Source organism: Chinchilla lanigera, unplaced genomic scaffold (genome assembly GCF_000276665.1).
Source record: "Chinchilla lanigera isolate Chin_1 unplaced genomic scaffold, ChiLan1.0 scaffold00092, whole genome shotgun sequence".
NCBI lineage: Eukaryota > Metazoa > Chordata > Mammalia > Rodentia > Chinchillidae > Chinchilla > Chinchilla lanigera.
This window is the reverse complement of record NW_004955493.1, coordinates 5,872,165-5,897,312: the sequence shown is the minus strand read 5'-3', so window position 1 is coordinate 5,897,312 and position 25,148 is coordinate 5,872,165. Positions and strand designations below refer to the sequence as shown.

The 25,148-nt window shown below is 55.0% G+C and overlaps 1 protein-coding gene across 9 annotated transcripts in view; it reads right to left on the bottom strand.

Moving 5' to 3' along the window:
• Positions 1-25,148, bottom strand: part of Kiaa0556 (KIAA0556 ortholog) — a 191,178-nt gene that overhangs the window by 18,415 nt on the left and 147,615 nt on the right. For all 9 annotated transcript variants that reach the window (XR_001231277.1, XM_013504821.1, XM_013504826.1 and 6 more), the window contains 4 exons: positions 14,861-15,740; positions 5,736-6,461; positions 4,784-4,989; positions 2,929-3,007 (listed from right to left, as the gene is read on the bottom strand). Coding sequence is in view for 8 of the 9 variants with exons in the window: in XM_013504821.1 (XP_013360275.1) it covers positions 2,929-3,007; positions 4,784-4,989; positions 5,736-6,461; positions 14,861-15,740 (1,891 nt within the window). In the remaining variant the exon portion in view is untranslated. The remainder of the gene's footprint in view (positions 1-2,928; positions 3,008-4,783; positions 4,990-5,735; positions 6,462-14,860; positions 15,741-25,148) is intronic.

The window sequence follows — 25,148 nt, the reverse complement described above, 5'->3', positions numbered from 1 at the left end:
ACTCCATATTCATTTTCCTTTGGTGTATCAATTAGTATTTATATAAATGGAAATTAATTTTGTTATTCCTCTCCCGTGTTTCAACACTCTCAGCTCCTCTCCTATTCATCACTGCTGATATTTGCAAAACTTCCAAAATTAGTGTCATCTGCAAATTAGCAAGTCGTATCTTCCCTTTCAAAACACTAATAGGATTTGGCCGTATTTACTGACCCCAGCACACCCCCTGGGTCGCCTTATTAAGGCTCCCTCCATTTGCACAGATGGGCGAAGGAGGTGGAGGATTTGGATACGGGTTGTGGCGGGGAGCAAGGCCAAAGGTTCAGAGAGGAGAGATTTCAAAAATCCCAGGCCTAGGAACATATGCAGCGGGTGTTAGGAGGAAAGGCCTTGCTACTGAGATCAGCACAGAAATTCCGCCTTCCTTACAGCAAAAAGACGCTGAGCTCTATTTCAGGGCCAAATTCCCCAAGGTACTGCACTCCAATCTCTGAGAAAGGTCAGGAGCTGGTTGAGTGGGAAAGACATTGATAAACAGCATCTTGGAGACATCGGCAGATGAAGAGACAGTGGCGACTTCTATGCGGCCAGCACTCTGCCTGCCTTCCTTCTGATCCAAGCATGCTGGAGAGAACAGTGCTTTGCTCGGTCTGTGCTGCGGGTGGCTGATCCTGCTGGACGCTGACCGGACCTGGCTGCTCTGAGCTTCCCACCTCCCGCCTCCTCTCTCCCCACCAGGGTGAGCCAAGACCACTGCTTTGCAGACAGGCATGTGACTCCAGCTAGACTCAGAGATTTCGCTGTGGGACAGCTGTTGGCTCCCCTGGGAGAGACAGCCCTCTCTCATCTGGGACTGCAGGGTGGAAGGAAGATGTGACTCCAGAGCTCCCAGGAGTCCCCGTGTGGACAGCCTGGGTGGCGGGGTACAGGCAAGGAGGACAGGGCAAAAGTGGGGCAGACGCACCAAGGCGTGAGACGTCATTTTCATGTCGGTGTCCCTCTGGGCAGGCACCTGTGACCTCTAGCTTTTTAGCTTTGTAAGTCAACACTGTTCGTAATCCCTTTTGCCTAACTCAGCTTGAGTTCAGTTTTCACTGTTCATAAAAAACAGGAAGAAGGATCTTGACCAACGGAGGGGAGCGCCAACTCCGTACGAAACAGCTGCTGTCTTGAGGGAAGCCACGGCTTCCCCGGGGACGCTGACTCCCAGGGGCCTCTGAGGTGGGGAGGCGTCTCAGCAAGAGCCCTGTGGCAGCGTGGCAGGGTGGGGGGACATGGGCCACGCCAGCTTCAGCACTAGCCGTGGGACCGGGTGCGAGTTACTCAGGCTCCTCAAGCCTCAGCTGCCTGACCTAGTCTGGAAAATGGGGGTGGGCCGGAGGAGCTGGGCGTGGGCAATGCTTGGCTGGAAAAGCCCCTGGGTGTGTCTGCGTGAGAACCGAAACCTTCCTCAAGCCAGGCTCTTGCCTACAGAAGGTTGGCTTTTGACTGTTGTTCTAAGGAAACTGAGAGTAGCCTGGAATGCGTGGGGCCGTGAGGGTTCCGGATACGTCACCTTCCTGTCTTCTGCAAGACTATTTGTCCTTCCGGAGCAGGTGGGGAGACGAAGCTCTCACTGGGGACGGGGCAGGGGTCAGCTGCTGCTGAGCACAGCTGAGGGGCCTCAAGGAAGGGGCACGGTGTGCACTGCCAAGACCCCGCCCAACCCCAGCCTGAAGGACTGCTGAGAACCCCACTGGAGACCCCTGACTCTCTGCAAAGGGCCCTGCTTGTCCTCTGGGGCAGCCCATATCTAGTGATATGGGGACACTGCTCCTTCCCTCTCCTAGACACCCCCGAAGGCCCCAGCCTCCGAGCAGCCTGCAGGGCTGGCTGAAGCCTGACTTCCCCCTCCCGCTACTCCTCAGACCCGCCTCCCGCCATGCCCGGATGTGGGGCCCAAGCGCAGCCTTGTGACGCCCTGCACAGCCTGCACAGCCCGCTCTCAGACTCTGGTCGGTGCCTGGAGGGCCAGGGCGCTGTGGGCAGGAGCAGGGCAAGGGCTGGGGCTGCACTCTGGGCCTCGTGGGGAAGGCGGGAACGGTGTCAGCTCTTGTTTGTGGGAGATAAACGCGAAGTGGGGATTCCAGCAGGCACCGGGGTAAGAAAGAGCTGCAAGTGAAGCTTGCCGAAGCCCCTGGGCAGAGCGGGTCAGGAAGACATGGGGAGAGGTCGCAGCGAGCTGTGACCTGTGAGCTGTGGCCTGCAGCGGCGGGGCGGCTCGGGCTCATGGGGATGGCCATGAGTGAGGAGAGGAGCTGGCGGCGAGGAGGCCCGGAGAAAGGACGACCAGCCAAGGGCCAGATGGGATTTACCCGGAGGAGGTCATAGCAGGTGTTTCGGTAGGCTCACGCAGTGTTTTAAAACACGATAAAATTATTCAACACTGCGCTCACACAAAAAGCTGGACTGCTGACCTCTCAGAGGTCAGAGGATCTGGTTCCCAGGGCCGTGTTCCTGCCACCCGCCGACTGGGGCAGAGGACGAAGGCTGGCCTGGTGCATTCCCCTGCTCTGAGGCTGAGTGTGAACCGGCAGCTCCCAGCACTTTGGGAACAAGTACTTGTGCAGAGTCCCTCTGGTGCTGAGGTCCCCTCTTCTACACCAGCTGGGCTCCAGCTCCAGCCTCCCCAGTCGGACCCATAGCGCACACAGGGCGTCCATTTGCAAAACACAAACCACCCCCTTGGGAAGATAAACTGCAAGGAGGCGCTGCTCCTCTGAAAGGGGGCAGCCCTGCCGGGCCAAGAGCTGAGCAGAGGACAGTCTGAGCCCTCAAATGCCCCACAGCCCGGCACTTCTGTGTAGGCTGCACCCAGCTAACTGACCAAGGAAACCCTGTGCCAAGTGGCCGGAACACCCCTCCACACCCAGGGCGGGCAGTACTCACAGATGCCGTGGTAGATGCCTGGTTCCGGTGTGGTGACTTCGGGGACAGGGCCGCTTGGCGGTAGCTCTAGCCCTGGGGCCTGCACAGTGGTCAGGGGAGAAGCAGAGGGAGAGGGGGTAGTTTTAGGGGCACGCACACAGCTGGCTGGCTGTGCCCAAATATGGCTGCCCTCCCCACGTCCCGGGAAATCCCTGGGTCTTTTCTGGCACATCAGCCTTTGCAGAAGCTCTGTGACTCGCGGGCGCCTGCGGGGCTGATCCCTGCCAGCTGCAACTGTCGGTGGCGCAGATGCGTGATGTTATAGTAAGACACTTGGGTTTCCACTAACAGAGAGGAACCTGATGATGTTTATCTAATGAGAGGGAGGGAGGGAAGGAGGAAGGAAGGAAAGAAGGAGGAGGGAGGAAAGAAGGCAGGATTCAAACCAGAGCGAGCTTTTCAGCATGGCTGTTCCCACAGCCAGCATCTCCAGTGGGGCCCGGCTGTCTGCATTTCTAAAGTCTCACTTGACTCTCACGAGCGGCCAGGATAGAATCGAAGTGGCTGCCATACCTGCTCCTTGGGTCCCACGTCCAGACTGCCCATTACTTTTCTGCACCCTGTGTCAGGGCAGAAGCCCCTTCTCTATTTTACAGAGACAGCAGAGCTGGGACACAAAACCCAGCAGAACCGCTTGTCTCCAACACACGGGCTGGGGTCCGTCCACAAGGCCCAGTGAGAACCTTTATTTTCCGGAAAAACTGGGCAATGGAAGACCTCAAGGTCAGTTCCCAGTGGAGGCTCATAGATCAAGTCAGACCACGGCATATTTCGTGGCCATAGAAAGTTTGAAAACATCTGAATTAGTTGTCCTTTTTAAAATTGACATTTTACATAAAAACCCAGATTTCTGGTTCTCCTGAAAAACATCAAGAGAACAAGTACCAGTGGGTAAGCAACTGTCACCTGGGCAGTGTGTCAGCCACTTTCCTTAGATGTGAGAGGGGCACACCCGGTGCAGGGAAGGTCCCCCCCTGCCTACCACCTTGTCCTGGAGCTCTGCCTGGTCCTGCAGGGTGAGCACGTGGGCTCTACAGGCCGCCATTTTGCTGTTTGGCCTTGGTCGTGATGTTCCCACGGCTCAGCCCTCTCTCCTGTGGCTTCTGGCTGTCCCCAGGCTCCTCTCCCCATGCTTAATCATGTCTTGTCCCCTCAGGTCACGAGAAGGTCCCCAGAGACCTTTGGGACTTGGACTGACCTTTGCTTTGAAGGCCATCTTTATTTTTTTAAAAATGTGTATACTGATGAAAAGTATAAGCTTTGGACCCAGGAATTCAAATTCTAGCTGCTGTGCCCGTAGGCAAGTCATTTCACCTTCTGAGCCTCAGCTCCTCAATGGGAACACGAAGAGTTTCTACTCAGAGGCCACCGTGGGGGCAAACACACTAATGCCAGGACACACGTGGATGGTGACCCGCACTCGGACGCCGTGCCTGTGCTGATTGTGATTCTAATTGCAAGGCTGCCTACAAAAGGGATGTCTAGTTTTCCATCCAAAACAGCAGTGAGGGAGTGAAACAGAACCCAAAGGAAAAGCTCCCGCTCGACTGCCAACCTCTAAATTATACTGATGACATGTAGCCGACATCTCCTGGCTTTGATTAAAATTCGATTGCTTTCTTCACTTTGGTTAAATAAATAAAAAATAAAAAATAATTAGAGAATGAAATATGACACACAGGACAAAAAATGAAGGAACAAAATAGGGAATGTCAAAACAGTGGCCTGAGCAACTCGAAGGACATCTGTCTTAACCCTTCCGGCTCTGCTTTGAGCTAGGAGCAGTCACCGAGGGGCCCGCCTCCGCCAGGCCTACCCGGGCGTCAGTGCTCAAGCCGGCCTGGGTGAAAGGCCGTTCCTGGCTGTCGCTGTCGGCCGTGCTAGGCCTCTGCAGCGGCTCCTCCGGCTGCAGGTCGCATAGGCTCTCCACGCCAGCGCCGAATGTCTCATCCGAACAGAATATGGCCTCGAGGATGTCGTCATCAGTGGTGAACAAGATGGTGTCTCCGAAGTGCTCTGGGGCTGAGTGTGTTACCAGGAAGACAGAAAGGTCAGCTCGCCTCACATTCCCACGATGTGAGCACCAGAACCTAAACCCAGCAACCGTTCCGCGTGACCCTGACACCCTAACGGTACTGGCTGTGTTTGTGAGCTGTCTTATTCCTCATGTATTTCAAATGGAGGATGGAGTTCACAAAGCTTAGGACCCAGTGAAGGGACCTCAGAGAACCAGCACCAGCGTAATCTGCCACCAAATAAGTGATTTCTTTGGTGTGGGTGAGGTGCTGTAGCTGATGCTTCAGTGTCACACCCAGACCCCTGCTCATCCTTTTTATGGGTGCCTTGTCTGGAAGGGTATGACAGGGACTGACTGGCTCCCAAAGCCCACTCCTTTGCCCGAGGCCAGGAGACCCCATACTTTATGGCCTGCAGCTCCCTTGAGGCTGGGTTTCCCCTCAAATTATACCCTCACGCTCTGACCCAAGGTTTCCCTAAAAGCACTTGCACAACGCATTTCTCCAGGATAAAGCCCCTCCTCAGACTCAGGATCCAGGGGCCCAAGATGCTTAGGCTCTTAGTGGAGGAGATGAAAAAGCTGTGAGACCAGCTCTGGTATGCCCAGGCTGCAAGAGGTGAAGGCAGGTGACCAGATCTGGGAAAGAGAGGCCCTACCTGTCATGGGTTAGCCTGGGGGTTTAATTTTTCCCCTCACAGCTTCAATGAGCAGCACACAGGGGTTCAAGAACATTCTGCCCAAGACACTATACCTCCTGTCAGGGTCCCGGAGGCCTTGGCGATCTCTCCATCAAAGATGCACTGCCCGTCCAAGAGCATTGTGATGTCCCTCACGCCACGGAAGGAATGGATCCTGGACTTGTTGTAATTCCAAACCCTGATCAGGGCGACCTGGCAAGGGTGCGTGAAGTCGATGGAAATGGAGTGGGGCTGGCCTGGCGTGAAGGGGGCCAGCCAGACATGCATGTCGTCCTGGGTCCTATTCACCCTGTCGATGAGGTTGGTGACCACCCGGGGGTCTTTACCGTAAGCTGGCAGGACATTGATGTCAGGTGGGTCTGCTGTAATGGCTGAGATTTGCACCGGCTCCCCCGTGGAACTGAAGATTTCTATCCCGTTAAGCCCGACATAGTGTCTGTCACCCCATGTAGACTTGATGTCGATGACCAGGTGCTGTCCGTGAGGCAATTCAGGGATTTTGAAGTCGCTGCCGCCACCTGTCTCCACCGAGCAGTCACCCTGCCCCTTGGAGGGCTCTGACTCTTCGTCCCTGCAGGGTGGTGGCTGGTCCCTGGGCCGGCTGCTCCTCTGTTGCTGCAGGAACTCATCCAAGATGTCCCCCTGGGGCTCCAGGTGGGAGATGCGGCCCCGGTGGGAGCGGTCGAAGGCGCTGAGGGAGTCCCAGGACTCGTGCAGCATGTGCTCCTGCTCAGTGTGACAGCGGGATCGCGGGGGCGTCCTGGCGGCCTGCGGGTCTTCTGGAAGAAGGGACATGATGATGCCCTGTTAGTGACACACGCAGAAATGTGGACCTTTAGGAACTGTCCTATGTAGTGCCTCTCGTCCAGGAGTGCCAACCTCCAGAGAGTGCCGTCCAAGCTGCGCGGGCTCCTCTCGGCTGTCTCTGCCTCAGGGGCCCTGCTGGCGTTTGAGAGATGGGCCAGGGATGTCCCAGTCCTACTCTACACAGGACGGTCCTGGCACAGAGCGTGGCCTCCTGTCATAACTCTCAACTGCACCACCAGATGTTCACGTTGGCAGAAAATTATTTAGGGGCAAGAAGGGGAAGAAAGAGGAAGAGAAAGGGACGGAGCCCCAGTGTCCCCTTCAAGTAAGTTCAAAACTAGAACTTACTTGTTTTATAAGCAAAGTATTTTTAATAGACTTTCAATTTTTCTAAACATGCAACTATCAAAGAAACTGAGGGGAAGTTTCACAGTTTGGATCTTGGGGTCTCCCAAAGGCCTGTGTGATAAAGGCTTGGTTTCCCAGGCCACAGCAGAACCTTTGTGAGGTAAGGCCTGGCCAGATCACTGGGGGAAAAGCCTTGAAGGGGACACTGTGGCTCCATCCCTTTCTCTTCCTCTTTCTTCCCCTTCTTGCCCCAGAAGTGAGCAGCTTCCTCCTCCATAAACCAGAAGCCACCATGTTATGGTTTGTGTCTGCATGTCCCCTCAAAGCCTCATGCAGTCATGGGGCGGGCTTCTAGGATTTGTGATTGACCCATGATCCAATGCTGGGATTATGGGTGTGAGTGCTACACTCGCTCTGGGGCGGGTAGTTTGCATACAATGTAAGGGAGGGAAAGAGGCTGCTTGCCGCCACTCCCCCCTTTTGCTGTTGTTGCTTTTGCTGTCCCCCCTCCACCCCGCCCCACAAATGGTTGCCCTCTGCCATGTCCCACTCTGCCTTGGAACCAGCTGAGCATGGACTGAAACCTCCACAAACTGTGAGCTAAATAAACCTTTCCTTCCTTAATTCTGGGTGTCAAGTATTTTGTCTCAGCAATGAGAGAAAAATAGCCAAAACATACCACCATGATGTGGTGCCTCAGTGCAGGCCGTGATCAACAGTGCCAACCAACCAGGGAGCGACCCCCAGGACCGTGAGCTTCAGCGGTCCTCCCTCCCTGTAAGCCGTTCCCTCAGGGATCTCGTAGCAGTGAGGGGACGCTCACACAGGAAGACCGTTAGAAACCTTGCCAGAAGTCCTTCCCCACCTCAAAGCTCCCAAGAGGGGGGCAACGCTGCGTGAGCAACCTGAGGGGCCGTGCTCGATGTGACTCTCACGACGCACCCAAAACTACTGAGCGCCAGGCGGAAGCCTCGTGAAGGAATATAGAAGGGGGAAAAGCCTGATGTGCAGCTGTGGATGCAGCGTGTTCGAGCACAGGTGACGCATGCCAGGGTGTGAACAGCGATTACTCCAGGGTGGTAAGTAGGAAGGACTTTTATTTTCTTCTTTGTAACTTTATCTTGCAGAGTCCTTACTTGTATTACTTTTATAGTCAAGAAAAAACGCTACCTATCAGACCAGCAAGCAAGCAAGCCAGGTCCACTACAAGATGAGGGACCTCCTTCCACAGAAGGCCGAAGCCCACCCCAGCTTGTCGAGAACACAGACCAGCCCTGGACGGACGCTCTGGAGGCCCCGTGTGAGCATCAGGCAGTGTCCGGGGCTCGCAGCCTTACCGCAGCAAACCGCTCTCCAGAGGTGTCATTCTGGAAAAACAGCAGCCGGTGACACTGACATTCTGTTTTTCCCCTTTCATATCACACTGTGCCCTGCACTCCATTTTCTGCTTGTCTTGGCGGGGGCCTGGCTCCATCAATTATTCCCTCCCTCCGGGAGCTTCAATCACTCCTTCCCCACTGGCACCTGCCCTCGCTCCACCTGCAGACAGGCATAAATCTCTCCTACCTAGAAGGAAAGATAGGAAGCCGGCCTGGTTCTGTGGCTCCCTCCAACCACTGCCCTAATTTCTCCTTTTCACGCGGACGCTCTGTCTCCCTCAACCCCTGCCGCCTGCTGTCTCTTTGTGGAGTTATTGTTCTGCCCACCTCTATCAGCTTACCCTTCTGATTTCCCTTTGGAGATGCCCCCACCTTCAGGCCACCCGGACCGGGCAGGGGCTGACAGCATCCTTCCACGCTGAGCTCGCAGAGGGCCTGGCTTTAAATGGGCCGTGCTGGGCGGTAGGATGCGGGAGTGGAGTTGAAGGGGCCATGTTGCTGCACTGTGGGGAAAACCTGTGCCTCAGTCACTTGCTTGTTGCAGGGGCTCAATGCCTGATACCCACAGCTCAAAGGAGCCGAAGTTTATTTTGCCTCATGTCTTTGCTCCACAGCTGCCGGGCTCCGAGGCAGGATGGCATGGCAGAGGAGCACCGTGGAGAAAAAGCCGCTCACGTCATGGTGGTCAGGAAGCAAAGAACAAGAGCCCAGGGAGGGAGATGCAGTGCACTTCTCTAGGTCACGGCTCTAGTGACCCGCCTCTCCCAACCAGACCCCACTGCCTCATATCACATTTAGCCACAGAATCCCCATGACCCAATCACCTTTCAAAGGCCCCTCTTGTGAGTGCAGGAGGCCTTGGGGGAACACCTAGATATAAAGCGTAACATTCTGCCCCTGCCCCTCCAAAGGCCCATGTGCCTTTATGGAAAATTTATTTACTCCATCTCTAAGAGTTGCCAAAATCTTAACAGTTACAGCATTGTGGAAAAGCCCAAATCCAGTCTCCTCTGAGACTTACAGGAGACTTTAGCTGTGAGCCACTGTAAAAATAAAAAAGAGAATTAAACTCTGCTGATATACAATGGCACAGGGTGAACATTCCCCTTCCAAAAGGGAGGAACAGGGGCATAAAAATGAATGGGACTAAAGCAATATGAAAACCCAGCTCAGCAGCTCCATGTGCAGCACCTGGGGCAAACTGTGGCAAGATGTGAACTTCAAATGGCTTGGGTGGCCCTGCCCCTGTGGCACTGCCCATGGTTATAGCCCTTGTGGTTTTTCTGTTGGGCTAGTTTTGCTCACTCCTTGTGGCTTTTCTCAGACATTCTGTGTTCTTGCCTTTTCTAACTTTCTGGGGTCTCCGCTACACTTTCATTCCCACAGCTCCATACACTGCCCTCTCAGGGACACACTGCCTGCCCTTCCAGGGCTTCTTCCGAAATCTGGGTGGAAGCTTCCTTGACCCCACAACTCTTGTATTCTGCATGACACTAAGCACTGGCAGCAGACCTTGGCATGTATGATTGGCATTTCTTCTCAAATGAAAGCTTTACAATTCTGCACCCTTGAACCTGGAAAGGTGAGGTCTTGCAGATTCCTCACAGGGCCTCAAGGCATCCTTCCTATTGTCTTGATGCAAAGTACTTGGTGGCTTCTCCTCCTCCTCCTCTTCCTTCTTTTTTTTGGGGGAGGGGGCACTTCTTTTCAAGGCTAATCTTTTCAGCAACCAAGCTGCCCTCAGCCAAAACTTTATAAGCCCCAACTTTACAGAAGATTCCTTTCTGGTAAAACTCAAATCTTCTAAAAATCACTCAGGTGTATTGTTTGCTCCTGATTCTCAATGCAGGCTAAAAGCCCCCAGTAGTACCTGTGCTACAGACTCAACATTGGGCAGCTGTAGTATTCTCTCCACCAGATTAATTAGTCCACTGCCCTTCATGTCAGTCTCCTGCAAAATCTTAGGACATGAGCAAAAATGTAGAAAATTTTTCTGCCAGAAAATAACATATATGGCCTGGAGTCCAACTGCCAGTGGAGTCCTTGTTCCCAGCTGATATCTCCTAAACCTGATCTTTACCATCCACATTTCTATTTTTATTCTGGTCTTCTAGAATCTCCCATGAAGCTCAGCTTACAGCACTGTGGGGACACTTTCCAGCCAGTATCTCCAAGCCTTCCTGAACTCCCTTTGGTAATCCAGTTCCAAAGACCCCTGAACCACATGGTCAGGTACAGTACCAGCAATGACCCCACTTCACTAGTACCAAAGTCTGTCTCGGTCATTTTCTCATTCCTGGGACATAATACCTGATGCTCATGACTTAATGGGGAAGAAGATTATTTGGGTCACATTTTCAGTCCATGACCAGATGGCTTCAAGGCAAGAAGGCATGGAAGAGGGTCACAGTGGAGGAAAAGCTGCTCGTGTCACAGTGGCCAGAAAGCAGAGAGAAGGGAAAAGCCAGGAGGGAGCTATGGAGGGAGCTACCTTCCAGGTTATGCCCGGCTGCCCCACCTCTCCCAACCAGGTCTCATTTTCTAATATTCCACTTAGCTATAGCACCACCATGATTCAGTAACCTTTCAAAAGCCCCGCCTGTGATCACATGAGGCTTTGGGGAACATCTAGATATAAAGTATAACACCCTGCCTGAAAAGGAAGGTTACATGGGGGACATGAGCTGAAAGATAAAGATAAAGACCTGAAGATGTTATTTGAGCTCCTGGGTCCAGCCACGCCTGAGGTGAAACTCCTGGTGGCTTTCTGCCCGTTGCATTCGTAAGAATCCTACATTCCCAGAACCCTCTACTGAAACGGCTTCCTCCAAGTGAACACTGAGTCCCCAGTCTTTTCTCGGTCTTCATTTCATGCTTGACATCCCAGGCAAGCCTCTTCCACGCAATATTTCCTCTCTCCACCTCTTTGGCTCTCTCTTTCCTCATCAGCAGCTCCTTCTTCTATCACACCAGCGCCACCCTCCCACCGCCTAAGCCTGGAGTGCTCCAGGCTTGGTACCATCTGGTCCTCCCTGACACTGCCACGCTTCTTGGCCCTCATCCACCCCGACTCCGAAGCAGGCACCTCAGCTTCGGACATCAAGCTCTGGCTTCTCTTCCTTAGCCCACATCTTCCAATGCCAGTGTCTACTTGGTAGGTCCAGACATGTCCACTCTGCCACCTCCACTTCCCTGTGCCACCAACAGCACACAGGGGCCTCCCTCCATGCCCACAGGGGCCTGTATATGGTCCCCACTGGCTCTCCCCTACACGATCATTTCACTCTGGTGTGCTGGCCCTTCTGTCCCCAGGGCACACCCAGTCTCTTCTCGTCTGGGAGCCTCTGCCCTTGCTGTGCCCTCTGCCAGAAATGTTCTCCCTCTAGAACACTAGGCCGGCTCTTCTAGTCACCTATCTCCTCAGCGAGGCATTCTCTGCCACACATCTTTGCCTCTGCTGTGTCCCAGCGGCCAGCAGAGCACCTGGTACAGGGAAATGCTCAGTTTGCTGCTAAAGGGAAGAAGGGCTGGCGCCGTGTTTCTGCCCCACCCTCTCTCCTGGGGTCAGGTCTGGAGGCTGAGGGACGCCCCCGGCACTGCTGGCTCTCTTGCACCTGTCCTCTCCCCGTCTGTCATCTTCCATTAAAAAAGAGGACAGAAGTTCTCCGCCTCCCCTCCCAGGCACAAGGTGAGACATCTGAAGGAACTCCCCATACGGACTGCCACCGCCTAGGTTTACGTGACTGGATTGCCTCTGACGGAAACGCGTGGCTGGGGTTGGTTTGCAAGCACGCGGAAGACCAGCACCCCATGTTCTGTGTTGGGGACCTAGGCTGAGGCTTTCAGCTTGGGGTGCAGCCAGGCAGGGACTCCACCTCCATTCTACATCCGCTTGCTGACCTCTTCTCCCTGAGGTTCACACTCTGGGCCTGAAAGCAAAGAAATGCCGACTTTCTCCGGGACCCCTCCGATGTGACAGCTGGCTGGAGCCCAGTGTCTCTGTCTGCCAGGGAGCACACTGCTCCCCGCTGCCCGGGGCCAGTGCTCTGCGCTGCCCCTGCTGCCATTCCCATCGTAAACTCGAAGGGCAGCAGAAAGCTGTGGCTTCAGTCTGCAGTCAGCGCGGCCTGGAGGGACCACTGATTACGACATGATGGGCTCCGAGATTCCCAATTACTAGTGAGCTGAGTCCACTACGAACTATGAAGCGCTGAACTTGAGTTTATAAAAACCGACTGCGCCACCCACTGCTGGCGGGGCAAGGAGTGGATACTGGGCCCAAGCAGACCAATCAGTTACTTCCCTGAGACTCTGGTACCGGCTACTGTGGCCACAGCTGGGACAAGGTCATCAGAGGGCTAAGGCCACAGGCTGCCCTATAAATAGAGCAGAGAAAGCTAATCTCACGAGGAAAGGCAGGCACACCGGCCACAGGGCGGTAGAGGCGGCCCGGAAGTGCAGGAGGGATAGAAGCGAGCTGTATAAATCCCCTTGCTTCCTTGTTCCCGTCCCACTTAATGAACAGCTGCTGCCTTTAGGGCGAGGAGCGCTGTGAGCATTCTCCAAATATCACCGCTCACTCTACTGCTCACACGGCTGGTAAGACTTCATCTGTAGACCCCTGACCTCTGGCGAGGACCCTTCTGAAATGCGGGTGTCATCATGATATGACGCTCTGCTGGCTGAGCGGTCCCTCCAGGGCTGTCTTACATCACAGTCCCGGGGCAGCAGTCACCCCACCAGCGCTGGGTAGGGCTGGGCCGGAGTGTTTCCTCAAGGCTGTGGCTGTAGGATTCAGCCCTAGGTAACGCGTAATTTAAAATTTCAAGCAACTATCCTTTTTAGCATGATCGGCTTAACAAGCATTAAATCTCAAGGGCTCGGCGCTTAATGTGTCATTGAGCCAAGCAGTGAAATGCTGGAAGGAAATTACTGTGAGACAGCCTTGCGAACTTGGGCAAGTCAGAATTACACCTGTCACCCAGGAACTCCCAGAGGCCCTGGCACGGCTGTTTACAAGGCAGCTCGGAAGGGCCTGGCTCCCTTGGGGAAGGGCAGTGGCGGGCGACAGCCATGGCAGCAGGGCACCAGAGGACCGTGGCCTGAGCGTGGATGCCGGAGCTGGTCGGCCTGGATCCTCCAGCCTTCACTGGCTGTGTGACCCCGGGGAAAGTGGCTTCAACTGCACATTTTCTTTATCTGTACAAGGGGGTCGCACCAACCCGAGCACATGGCATCCTGCATTTGGATGAGGTGCTTGGCAGGTCCTGGCTAACTGCCAACAGGCCAATCCAGCCGCCACAGCACCTCTGCCACTGCCCCTCCTGCTGAGGAGAGGACCCAACGTGAGCCAGGCGCCTGCCCTCAGAGAGACTTTTAGCTTTTCTTCCGCCCTCTTCCGCCTCACGCACAGTCTCACTGCAAAGTCTCGGCAGAAATCTATGAGGAGCCAGAGGGGGCGCACAGGGGGCAGCTCTGCCCCTAAGTGACAGGCCAGGGGTCTGCCAGACACGGACAGGGTAGATGCGACTGGGCTCATTAAAAAATACAAGCATGGGCTTTGCACATGGATATATCAGCAAGAGGCAGGATCAGAGTGCAGGCAGGAAAGGAGGGAGGGGAGAGGAGAGGAGAGGAGAGGAGGAGGGAGAGGGGAAGTGGGAAGAAGTTGGGGGAGGAGGCAGAGCAGTGGGGGGAGCAGCAGTAACATCTGCTGGGCGCATCCATGGGCCAAGGTTGGTGCCAGGCGCTGCGCCCGTGTGCCGGCCTCAGATTCCTCCGAAGCTGCACGGGCATGACCAGGGTCCTCTCACAGGTAAGCAAAAGTCAAGTGTCGACTGCGTGTGTCGTCACACTTGGGCTGTTTTTGAAACACCAGTCAGGAGTAAAGTGAACTAACTATCAAGGGTAGAGGAACAAAGACCGGAAGAGTGTATTAGCAGAAAAATGAGGCGAGGGACATACCTCGGTAGCAAGGACAAAGGCATTCATGACTTTAACGTGCACGGAGTGCCTTGCCATTCCACTCACTGATACCACTCCAGTCTGAGATGGGGCGTGACCCCTCGCTGAGAATAACCCCATTTTGCACACAAGGAAATTGAAATCCGGGAGCTGAATGGCTTCGTGCCACTGAGAGGCACAGGGATGTCGGTACCCGTTAGAGTATGGAGTGGGAATGTCCCCCAGGAGCCTCATGTGTTGACAGCTGGGGTTTGTAAGGTGACTGGGTCACCAGGGCTCTAACTTGAGCGCGGATCAGTCCTTGGATGGGGTCATGATCTGATGGCATTAGCGGGAGGTGACAGAAACGGCAGGTGGGACCTAGACAAAGGCAGCAGGTCACGGGCACCCAGCGTTGGGTGCTGTAACTTCCCCCAGGCCCCTTCCTCTCTGCCTCGTTCCTTGTGTTCCTTGTCCCTCTGCTTCCTCGCCGCCATGAAGTGAGCACCGTTCCTCCGCCACACCCTTCTGCTGTGCCGTTTCTACTGCACCCCAGGCCCAGATGCAGCAGAGCCATTTCACCGTGGACCGAAACCTCTGAAATGTGAACTAAAGTAAACCCGTCTTCCGTAAAGGATTCTGTCACAGCAACAGAAAGTGCATCGGCACAATTCCCAGTCAGACTGCTGCCCGGAGCTTACCTCTGCTGGCCTGCTGGTCATCACTGTGACTACTGCCCACGGCCTCCTTCCTCAGGGCCCTCCTCCCACTAGCAGGGCGCTCTCGGTGGGGGGGCTGGCTAAAGAAGTCTAAGTCATCATCACAGACTTTGGGGGCTACCCTCTGGGGTCTCTCCCCAGCGATGACGTTCCAGGTGGTCCTCCGCCCTTGCTCCTGCCAGGGGCTTCTGTCCTCGGCCCCAGGTTCCCCAGGACCCCCAAGGATGGCATCTTCAGAATCAAGCCTCCCCTTCCGGTCCAGCGGCTTCTCAGGGCCAAGCCAGAGGGGCTTGGGCTTTTTTTCCCCCGGCTTCCTGTCCTTCCCTGTGGGAGAGGGCTGTAACCAGCATGGGGTCTTCCTCGGTGGCTCAGAGATTTTCCTGCCGGTGAGGTCTTCAAGCTGCTGGATCAGAGAGGGCTGCGTGTCCAGAGGAGGGCGTGTCCCCAGGGGGGAGGGGGGAAGGGCACCAGGCGCGTCACCTACGGTGGCTGGGTCTGTCAGTGATCTTAAATCCTCCTCTAACTTGGACAAACTGTCTTGCGTGCAATTAGTAGAATTCATCTTTTTGCCTAGCACATTTCCTTGGGAAGAAACCTTCACACCCACTGCAGTTTCAGCTGGCTGTGAGCAGCTAGGACTGAGCGCCTCGTCCCCATCCAGGCCAGCCAGCGCGGGGACATCTCTGCTTTCGTCCCCAGGGGCCCGCAGGCCGTTCTCTGTTCTCTCCTTGCTCTCCTTCTTCAGGTCAACTGGGATGGTGTGATCCGCCGGGCACGCCCCGCCTCCTCTGGGTAACACGCCGTCAAAGATGAGGGTTTTGTTGACATAAAGCTTCACATTCTTGGCACCGATGTCAAGATCCTGGAAACACAAAATTTAACAAAATGAGGATGTGTGGCATCAGGCGGATGTATCAAACTTGGAAGGAGAAGACACCAGAACAGAGAGATACGAAATGCTAGGAACATGAGCTTTCTAAAACGTCGGCGCTGGGGATGTTAAAGCAGCCTCCATCTCACACGTCTGTGCAGGGAGCACTTCTGTGCTCTGGCCCCTTATACCATCAAAGGCCTTTCACAGAGAGGAGGCCTCGACCCCTGTCTTCATCATCACCTCCTGTGGGACGCCGGGAAAGGCCCACTAACGGGTCTCCCTGCTTCCCCGCCTTTGCCCTTTCACCTCAGCTTCGCACTGCGCCTGGGTTAATTTCTACAGGAGCAAATCTGCCTAGGCGCTTGCCTTTGTGAATCCATCACAGTTTTGCATCACTAACTAGAGCAACATTTTAAAAACGTATAGGGGCTGGGGATTTAGCTCAGCGGCACAGCGCCTGCCTGGCAAGCGCGAGGTCGTGAGTTTGATTCCCGGTACTGAAAAAAAAAAAAAAAACAAGAAACCTAAAAAAAAAAAAAAATTATGGCTCCTGGGCCAGGCATGTGAGAAAAGCCCGGCGCACGCAAACTGCAGATCCCTCCGCTCCGTGGGAACCTCATCTGGGTGTTGCAGAAACAGTCTGAGACAAGGCAGATGATCAGACGAGGAAGTGTGAAGAGTGAGATACGGCAGGAGAAACCCCGCAGAAGTGTCTGCGCCGAAGGGGGCAACTGGGGCTCTTTCCTGCCGGGGCCCTCCACGGATGGAAACCGCAGCACGGACCTCACCGCGCCCCGCCAAAGGCTGGGAGGGTGGGGTGCAGGCTTTACCCGTGCACTGCTGCCCTGCACAAGCACGTGTCACGTTCCCACAACAGGCAGTGTAGCAAGAGCTGAGGCGCCGCTGTCACCACACCAGGGACCAACTCCCGTCAGCCGAGGGGCTGTGGGTGGGTGTCCAGGCCATGGCCTCAGTGGTGCTTTCAAGGGAATCTCTGAACGCCTAACAAGTTTTCCAGATAAAGCCTTTGCACAAGGGGTGGAGAACGCACGCCGGTAGGACGAATCCCAAACCACTCAGCACGTCACACAGTGATCATCACAGAGGGCCCCTGTCGTGTCTTTCTGTCTCCTTCTGCCCCCAACACGCATGGACCTGTGTCATGCAGCCATTCCACACTTCACTGAAACAAGATCACACCCCTTTCTCCTGCTACCTGCCCACCAGCCTCTCTCTCTTCCCAGCAAACTCCTCCTTCCCAGCTTTGTCAGGAATGTCACCCGTCCACATGCAATACACTGGACACATCGACTGTGTAGCTAACGCTGAGTTCTAACACGTGCACACGCCATTCAGCCAGGGGAGCACCTCCACACTCGAGATAACGCACACGTGTGTCCACGGCCCCCAAACTTCCCTCCTACCCTTGGTGGTCCCTCCACACTGCCCCCCGCTTGCTCATCCAGGTCATCCACATTTTCCAGACTTTTTATATAAAAGGAATCAGGAATTATGTGCTCCTCTTCTGCGCGGCTTCTTTTGCTCAGCAGGATCACTTTGAGATTTATCTGAGTCGTGTGAATCAAGTGTTTTGTTTCTTTTTATTGTTGAGGACTATGCTATTCTACAGGGGCACCGCACGATTTGTACTTCATCCCTGCAGGGAAACTTGGAGAAAGCGTCACTGCACCCCTTCTCCCCTTGCCCTTGCCCTTGCTCCTCTCGGGCTTCTGCCCTGAGTTCTGCACTGAACCTACCCTGGCACGGGACCAATAACCAGGGCAAGGGACCACCCTTGCTTGTCAGGGACGAGTCTGATTTACACCTGCTGTGTGGTGTAATCACTACCAGGGCCCTCTTTTCACTCGCAGCAGGCTCCTTCTAGGCTGGTGAATTACAGGGTTGGGCAGTCTGCCAGAGGCAAGGGGAGCGTCTTGGTCCTCAGGCCCCGCAGCAGCCAGGCCGCAGTTCCCGCCTCACAGTCTCCACCCGGGGCTCCCACTGCTCTGTACCTGCTTGTTTCCGCTCCTGCCTTGCTGGCTGCCCCTCGCCCAGGCCCTCTGGGTGGGTGTCCCTGTCCGCTGGGCCTTAGCGGGCGGGGCGGCCTCCGGGCCATGGCCAGGCCCCCTGATCTTACTGTGCTCACTCACGGGGGAGTAACCTCTAAGCTCAAAATCCCACCCTGGTGCTGATGACTCCCAAATGTTTGACTGTCCCACCAGGACTTCGCCGCCAACCCCAAGTGACCGCCTGACCTCTCTCCCAGGGAATCTACCAGGCATCTTGACCTTGAAATGCCTCAAGCAGAATCGCCATTACTTCTCCCCAGAACTAGTCTTCTCTCATCCTTCACACAGGTCTACCACTCAGCCAGCCGCCAGAACCCTAGGAGTCCCACCGGGGCCCCTAATTCATTCATCCCATCTGTCAACACGGCCCTCGGCTCATTCTCCAGATGTGCCCCAACCTGACCCCTTCTTCCAGAAGAGGCTGCGGCCCCGGCCCAGGCCACCAGCGTCTTTCGAGAGACATCTCCATCGCCTCTTAATTGGTCTCTCTGCTTCTGCTCCACACTGTCACCCTGCCTTCTCCTGCACACACACATTTCATTTTCGAGCAGCAGCCAGGGTCTTTTTAAAATAGCTTCGGTCAGATCATGGCAGCCCCTGCTGAGAACTGCCCAGTGGCTTCCACCACACTGATGAGAACCCTGGCTCCTCTCGGGCCCCGGGCCTCTGCGATCTGGCCCTGCCTGTGTCTCTGGCCCAGCTCCTGGTCACTTGCTCCTGACCTGCTGGCCTGACTGCTGCTCCTGATACATGAAGCTTATTCCTGCTTTTGGCTGGAATGTTCTGCCTGCATACCTGCATGCCTGCATACCTGCATGCCTGCGGCCCTGCTCCTTCTTGGCTTTACTAGTCCTCCCTGGCCACAGGCTCTGGGGCAGCCAGCATCCCGTCACTCTTCTCTCCACCCTACTGCGCTGTTTAATTTCCCTTTCATCTCTGAAACAGTCTCATTCACCAGCTTCCTAACCTATGGTCTGTCCCACTTGGAGTTAATCTCCTTGACAACAGAGATCCCACCACCTTGTCCGAGGACCCGGCACATGGCAAGCACTCAGTGACTGCTTTGGGATAAGCACAGGCATTTTCCTCCCAAGCCAGCCCTGCTCTGTAAGAAGCAATGTGATCAGAAAGATGGTGGCCTGTTGGTTTCACCCCGAGGTCGTTTCCCTCTTGCTTTGGCTTCTGATTTGCTATATGGGATCTGAGGCCCCAGAGAGGCCCACCTCTCCTGATCCCTTTCCCCTTAGCCTTCCTGCAAGCTAGCTGAATAAGCTCTAACTCCGTCTCTACACCGCTGCGTTGCAGAGGATTCTGCAGCTATGTGGCATGAGAAGCACCCAGCCCGGGTACCACCGCAGGCACTCAGCCTCAATCATCCAATTGCAGGACGGCGGGCTACTATTTGCGAGCTGTCAGAAAAGTCAGTTCTCAAAGCACTCTTTTACATGTTTATCCGGATGTGCTCTCTGTTTAGCAGAGGCACGGAGTAAGTCGTGCTGTGAATTAATCAGGAAATAGCTATTTGAGAAGGACAGCATGGGCAGCTTGCAATGACGAGTTCTGCGAAATTACCACCATGGAAACATCTGGCGAGACAGAAACACTCATTTACAGAGATGGCAGAGTGGCGGGGCAGCCTTCCAGACCGGCACGGTCATGAGGTGGGCATCCGGCTCTCCTAATGAAATGACTGGCTGTCAGCGCGTGTCCAGCTTCCTTCCATGAACAGCCGTCCACCGCCGGAGAAATCTCCCCAGGAAATCTGCCTGAGCCGGGATGGAGCAGGGGGAGCAAGCCGAGGCGAGGCAAGCAGGTAAGAGGACTGGGCTCAGGGGAAACCGCAGGAGGGGGAGGGAGGAAGCAAGAAGCTTCTTCCTTGCTTGGTGGTGCTTAGACCTGAGCTGTTTCCAGCACTCTGCAGGAAAAAGAAGCCATTTCTGTGGGCAGATTTGCCCTGAGGATCGCTAGAGTGGGACCCTGGAAGGGAACAAGTATTATCTCCTTGACTACTCCAAGTTCAGATGAAAGATGCATTGCCCTACACAGGCCTCAGAACTACCCTGCGAGGCAGGCAGTAGGTCCCTGTCTCACAGATGGAGAAACTGAGGCGGGCGCCTTTCCCAAGGTCACCCACGTAAGCACTCTGGCTGGCATTCCGGAGGTCTTAACAGCCCCTTGCACCTTGGGGGGGTCCCGTCTTGGCTAGTGCGAGCGTGGGCGAGGGCAGTCACCTGCCCCAGTGGAACTCTGCGCCCCCAGTTTTAAAATTAAGTCCTGAAGGACCAACTGTGTCCTGCCTACACTTTGAGTCCTCCTCCCCAGAGGTGATCATGGGGGCCTGCTGTGGTCCTGGCGAGTGTGTGTGTGTGCTCACCCTCCCAGACTTCTTCTAAACACACTCGCCTCTCAATACTTCTGGGAGATTTACTCCAGGACTCCTGCGGACTCCGACGTCATCAAATGCTCAAGCCCCTTATGTAAACCGGCACACAGTTCATTTGCATATAACCTACACACACGCTCCCACAGACTTTAAATCATGTCTAGGTCACTTATAATATCTACCACAATGTAAATCATGTCTAGGTCACTTATAATATCTACCACAATGTAAATGCTGTATAAATAGTTGTTATAGTGTATTATTTAGGGAACAATGATAAGAAAGAAAGATACTCGGTAGAGATGTGTTTTATCTTTCTAAGTGTTTCCTACCTGTGGTTGGCTGGCTTTGTGAAAGCAGAACCTGGAGATATAAAGGCCACTGCACTGATATAGAGATCTGTGGTGTAAACATCATCAGACCCCAAGGGCCATCCAGGAAGCTGGATGCCAGTCGCATCTGCCCCCCAGGGGAACAGACCAGGGACTCTGCACGGCTGCGTCCCTCAGGAAACTGTCAGGGCTGCGCTGGATAAGGGCTATCTCTAGGGATGCAGGGGGGCATTTCTCTCATTTCTAAAGGACCAGGCTGCTTCCTCCTTCGCTGTCATCTGGGGTCCGCCTCCAGGCTCTCCCTCCTCCTTTGCCCTGGCACCCCGGAGGTCCAGGCAGAAGCCGCCCTGCCTGGTGCCTCACCCTCAGAACCGTTTGTGTGTGCACATGCGCATGCAGCATGCAGACGCGCCCTTCTGCCTTCCTTGGTGTGAACATTTCTTCCCCTTGTTTGGCTGGAGATAAAGCAACACTTTTTGCTGCTGCCGCCTCAAATCCCTTCTGCAATGAACTTTCAAAGGACACTGAAGTTCCCGAGGTTCAGGGGCGCCTTTCCCACCCCCATTTTCCCTCTGTCCTCCCCTGTTACAGCTCACAGGAGCTATGCTGAAGGAGGTCCGCTCCATGGAGAGTTCACGACCAGCTGTAGACCACAGGCTTGCACACTCAGGGCAGGTGGCTCCAAGGCCGTGGGGTCAGCGAGCAGGAGCGTGCACACCCGCGAGTGCAGAAGCAAGGCCCCTTGGCTCCCCTCGGTGGATACCGGAGCGGGAGCATTGCCAGCTCTTCAAAACCCAATTTCCAAATGTTGTCAAATGACTCACAAGCTATAAAACACGGAGGACCAAACAGAACGAATCTGCCAGGAGGCACTGGCGTGTGACATCTGGGGCCCAAGACATTGAGGAACACGCCGGCGAAGCCTGGAAGGGATGGTGGAGACCCCACTGGGATGTGGGGAAGGCCGGGGATGGGGGAGTCGTGTGGGGAGTGAGGCAGAGCCCTGGCTTTTGTGACGGGCAGGTCTGTCACAAGATGGGCTACACACTCTGGGCATAGAAATGCAGTGGCTAGGGCATGAGAGGAAGGAGTTTTATGGGGGCCAGAAGGAGAGGACAGACAGGGTGGAAGAGCCAGAGAGCCAGCGTGTGGGGTCAGGAGTGGAACGGGGTCACCCATGCAAGTACCTTGAACGGGAGAGGTGACGGGACATTAGGATGACTATGTCACCTGGAAGTCACCTGGCAGTAGTGGGGGGGAATGTGGGGCTAGGACTGCCAGAGCTTCCAGGTGTGAATGTGGACCCACATGGCCAGATCGTCCAGTTGCTCAAGAAAATCATTTTCGTGCAAGACCTCCCAAGTTTTAAATGTCAGCAACTAATTCGAAGAACTTTGGAAAGACCACGTGAGCCAGCTCAAGCCTGTGTGTGCCCTGCATGTGGTCCCGGCCTTCTTCCCAGGAAGCCCTGCGCGGCGAGTGACCTGGGCTGTGTCCTCTTAGCCCCTCTGGTTTGCGGTCATGTCCTGGGCCTCCCCTGCCTGCGTGAGAGCTGGCAGGGCCGATGGCATGTCTGATCCCTGCCCAGCACAGTGCCCGAGCACAGGGCAATTGTGAAGCTTCTGCTGATCACACAGAGGGGTCTACCACGTGAGTGTGGAGGGAAGCAGTCGGGGGAGACCCCAGGGTACCAGGGCCACAGGCAGAGAGGAAGGAGGACCTGGGAAGGGAAGCAGACAGTTTGGAAACAGAAGCTGCAGATGCCCACAGAAGGCCCAAAGGGAGGGGAGAGGGATACAGAGGTTGGAGCAGGTGTAGGGGCGGCCAGACAGGAAGTGGGGACAGCCAGGGCTGTGTTGGCTGGGTTGAGCTGGGTACAGTCTTCCCAGGAAGGAATGCTGGGAAAAAATATCTGCAGGGGCATGACTGAAGCTTGGCTCAGGAGTTAAATCCTAAGCAAGGTTACGTTTGGGAGCTAATGAATAAATCTAACAGAGCGTGGCTGCTATATACTTAGAGAAAGAGAAACAGGATCTAACTGGTGTATCATTTTCCACCTTCCCTAGTGGTTTCGCCCTTTTGGAGACTACTCTTTAATCGTCCACCGGGAATCCAGTCTTCCCTCTGTCTCTTTTCATGTGGATAATGCTATTGCCAATCAGCTCAGGGTTCTTCTGCTCGATTCAGGTGGGAATCGTGAGTTGGCAAAATGCAGCTCTCCTAGCAGCCTTGATGTGACCTGATGACAGCAGGTAATGCAGGGTGCCAACAGGTGGCACAGCCAGCTGCTGGTCACTGCCGCCTGTCCCCATGCAGCGCTTGTGCCGGACACGGTAGGTTGCTGGTCTTCACCGGCTGCTGGTCTCTGGAGCTCTTTGGTGTTCACAGCTCTGAGTATTTATTGCTCTTGCTTTGGAAAGGACCGCTCTGTCCGCACTATTCAAGATTAAAAAGAAAATCCCAAATAGATTTATAGGACTTATGCAGCCCATACTACCTGAGGACACCAAAGCTAGTCTTCATCTCACAAGGCCTGGGCTTCGGCACGGAGGACGTCAGTGCTCAGGAGGGAGCCCTCGGGAGGAGGCTCAGGCCTGTTTCAGGAGGGGCGGGGCTGAAAGCTCTCTAGGGATGCTGGGTATGCAAACCAGAGGCCCACGCCCCTTCCTTCTTAGCCACTCCAGGGTGCCCCCTCCCTTCTTCAAACAGGAGCGGGAGCGGGGAGGGGCGCCACACTGCCTGGCTGGTGGCACTCACGTTGGAGTGGAGAATGGTGGTTTGATAGCCAAGGAGGACGCTGAAGCAAGTTGTCCCAGTCCACTGAAGGGGAGCACTCGGAGAGGAGGGGGAAAGGAGCACTGGTCTCCAGCTGAGCCACGTCTCCCCCACCCCTCCCGCTGGCACAGGGGAAAGTGAGTCAGATGCTTCTCGTCTGTCTCAGCATGGGCCCCTGTCTGGTGGCAGCTCAGGCCTGGCTAGCGGTACTAGATCAGGACCTTTCCTGACAGCAGTCTCTCCTGCAGGCACTGCTGAAATCAACAGGGGCTCTAAAGTCATCGGGTGCTACGGGCTGCAACCTGAGGACAAAGCTCACCCAGACGATGGCAGGAGTGAGTGACAGAAGGAGGCGAATTCTTGATCACTTGTGAACTCCTGGATTCTGCTATGCCTGAAGGCAGATAGACCATATTCTTATATAAGCCAAAGAATTCTCTTCTGTGCTTAACCCAGTTTTAATTGGGCTTTCTGTCCTTTGCTGTTAAGAGAGTCCAGGCCGGGCCACTAGCCTCCTCCTGAGCACGTCCATCGATAGACTCAGCCAGCTAAGACTGGCAGAAGGGGTGGGCGCACCCCCCAATCAAGTCTGGGTCTATGGCTGCCCTAGGCGGCGCTGTCAGGCCCCAGTGGCAGTCTGCTCGGGTATACCTGGCACACGGACCTCATTTCCATGCTGGGCATGCATCTACACCTGCCTTCCTGCTGGGCTGAGCCTCACTCTGAAACCCCACCTTCTGGTTGGAGCCTGGACACCTTGGTGGGTCCCTCGTTCTGCAACTGGAGTTCTCTGCTGTCTCTGAATCCTGGGACTTCCCTCTTCTTCCCGAGCTGGCTGTGGGTCTGCTTCAAACCGCAGTCCTGGGACTCTCGTGATCCCGTGGCTGAATCTACCCAAGAGTAGACTCTGCCTACAGGTTCAGCTGCTCTCTCCTACCCCCAGGGAGCATCCTATGGCCACTGACAGTGGCTTAGACCATGGGGCGTGAACCTTTTAGAGCTCTCAATGACACAGACAGCCCACGGCAGCATATGTGCCATAGGCTCGCCACCACTGGCCTAGACCGAGACTACGCACCTCTCAGGGGTCAGCATCTCTGCCTCTCATGCAGTGCGATCAGGCCCTTTTCCACGCGCCACCCTGCTGTCACATAGTCAGAAGTCCCAGGTCTGAAAGTGCCCAGAGCCACCAGGCCAGCCTGACTGCACTGCCAAAGGTTACACCTTTGACTTCAAGGTTGTTGCCATGTTTGGCCCTGGTTTACATCCTGGTCCAAGCAAACCAACCACAAAAAAATCATTTTGAGACAATTAGGTGTATTTAAATTCAGAGTGGGTATTAAGAGCAAAATAGTAATTATCATCAGCTATCAGAGTGGCACCGGGGTTATACAAAAACAAACACACCGACTCATCCGCTAGACATGCGCACTGAAGCCTTTGCGTGTGAGACGGGCCGAGAGCTGCAATTTGCTTTCAGATGTGAGGGAGATACAGGAAGCAAGAACGGGGATAAATGTTGAGGCCGCGATGGGCACACTCATCATTATTAAACCAATCTTCAACTGTGCGTTCACTTGAAAGTTTCCTTCCGGGAAAGGCCCTGCTGAAGATGCAAATGTCACCACGAGCTGAACATCGCCCCGTGGTGCACCCCTCCGCAGCTCACCTCACCCTCACCAGGCCCCCATGCTGAGCTGTCCTGTGCCCACAGCCTCCTCTCCTGCACTCTCCAAATAGCGGTGCCGGTCTTTGAGATCCCTGTCAGGTCCTGTCTCCCCCTGCTTGATCCCTCCAGCGACAATGCTAACACCGGATCTGCACGGCACACAGGAAG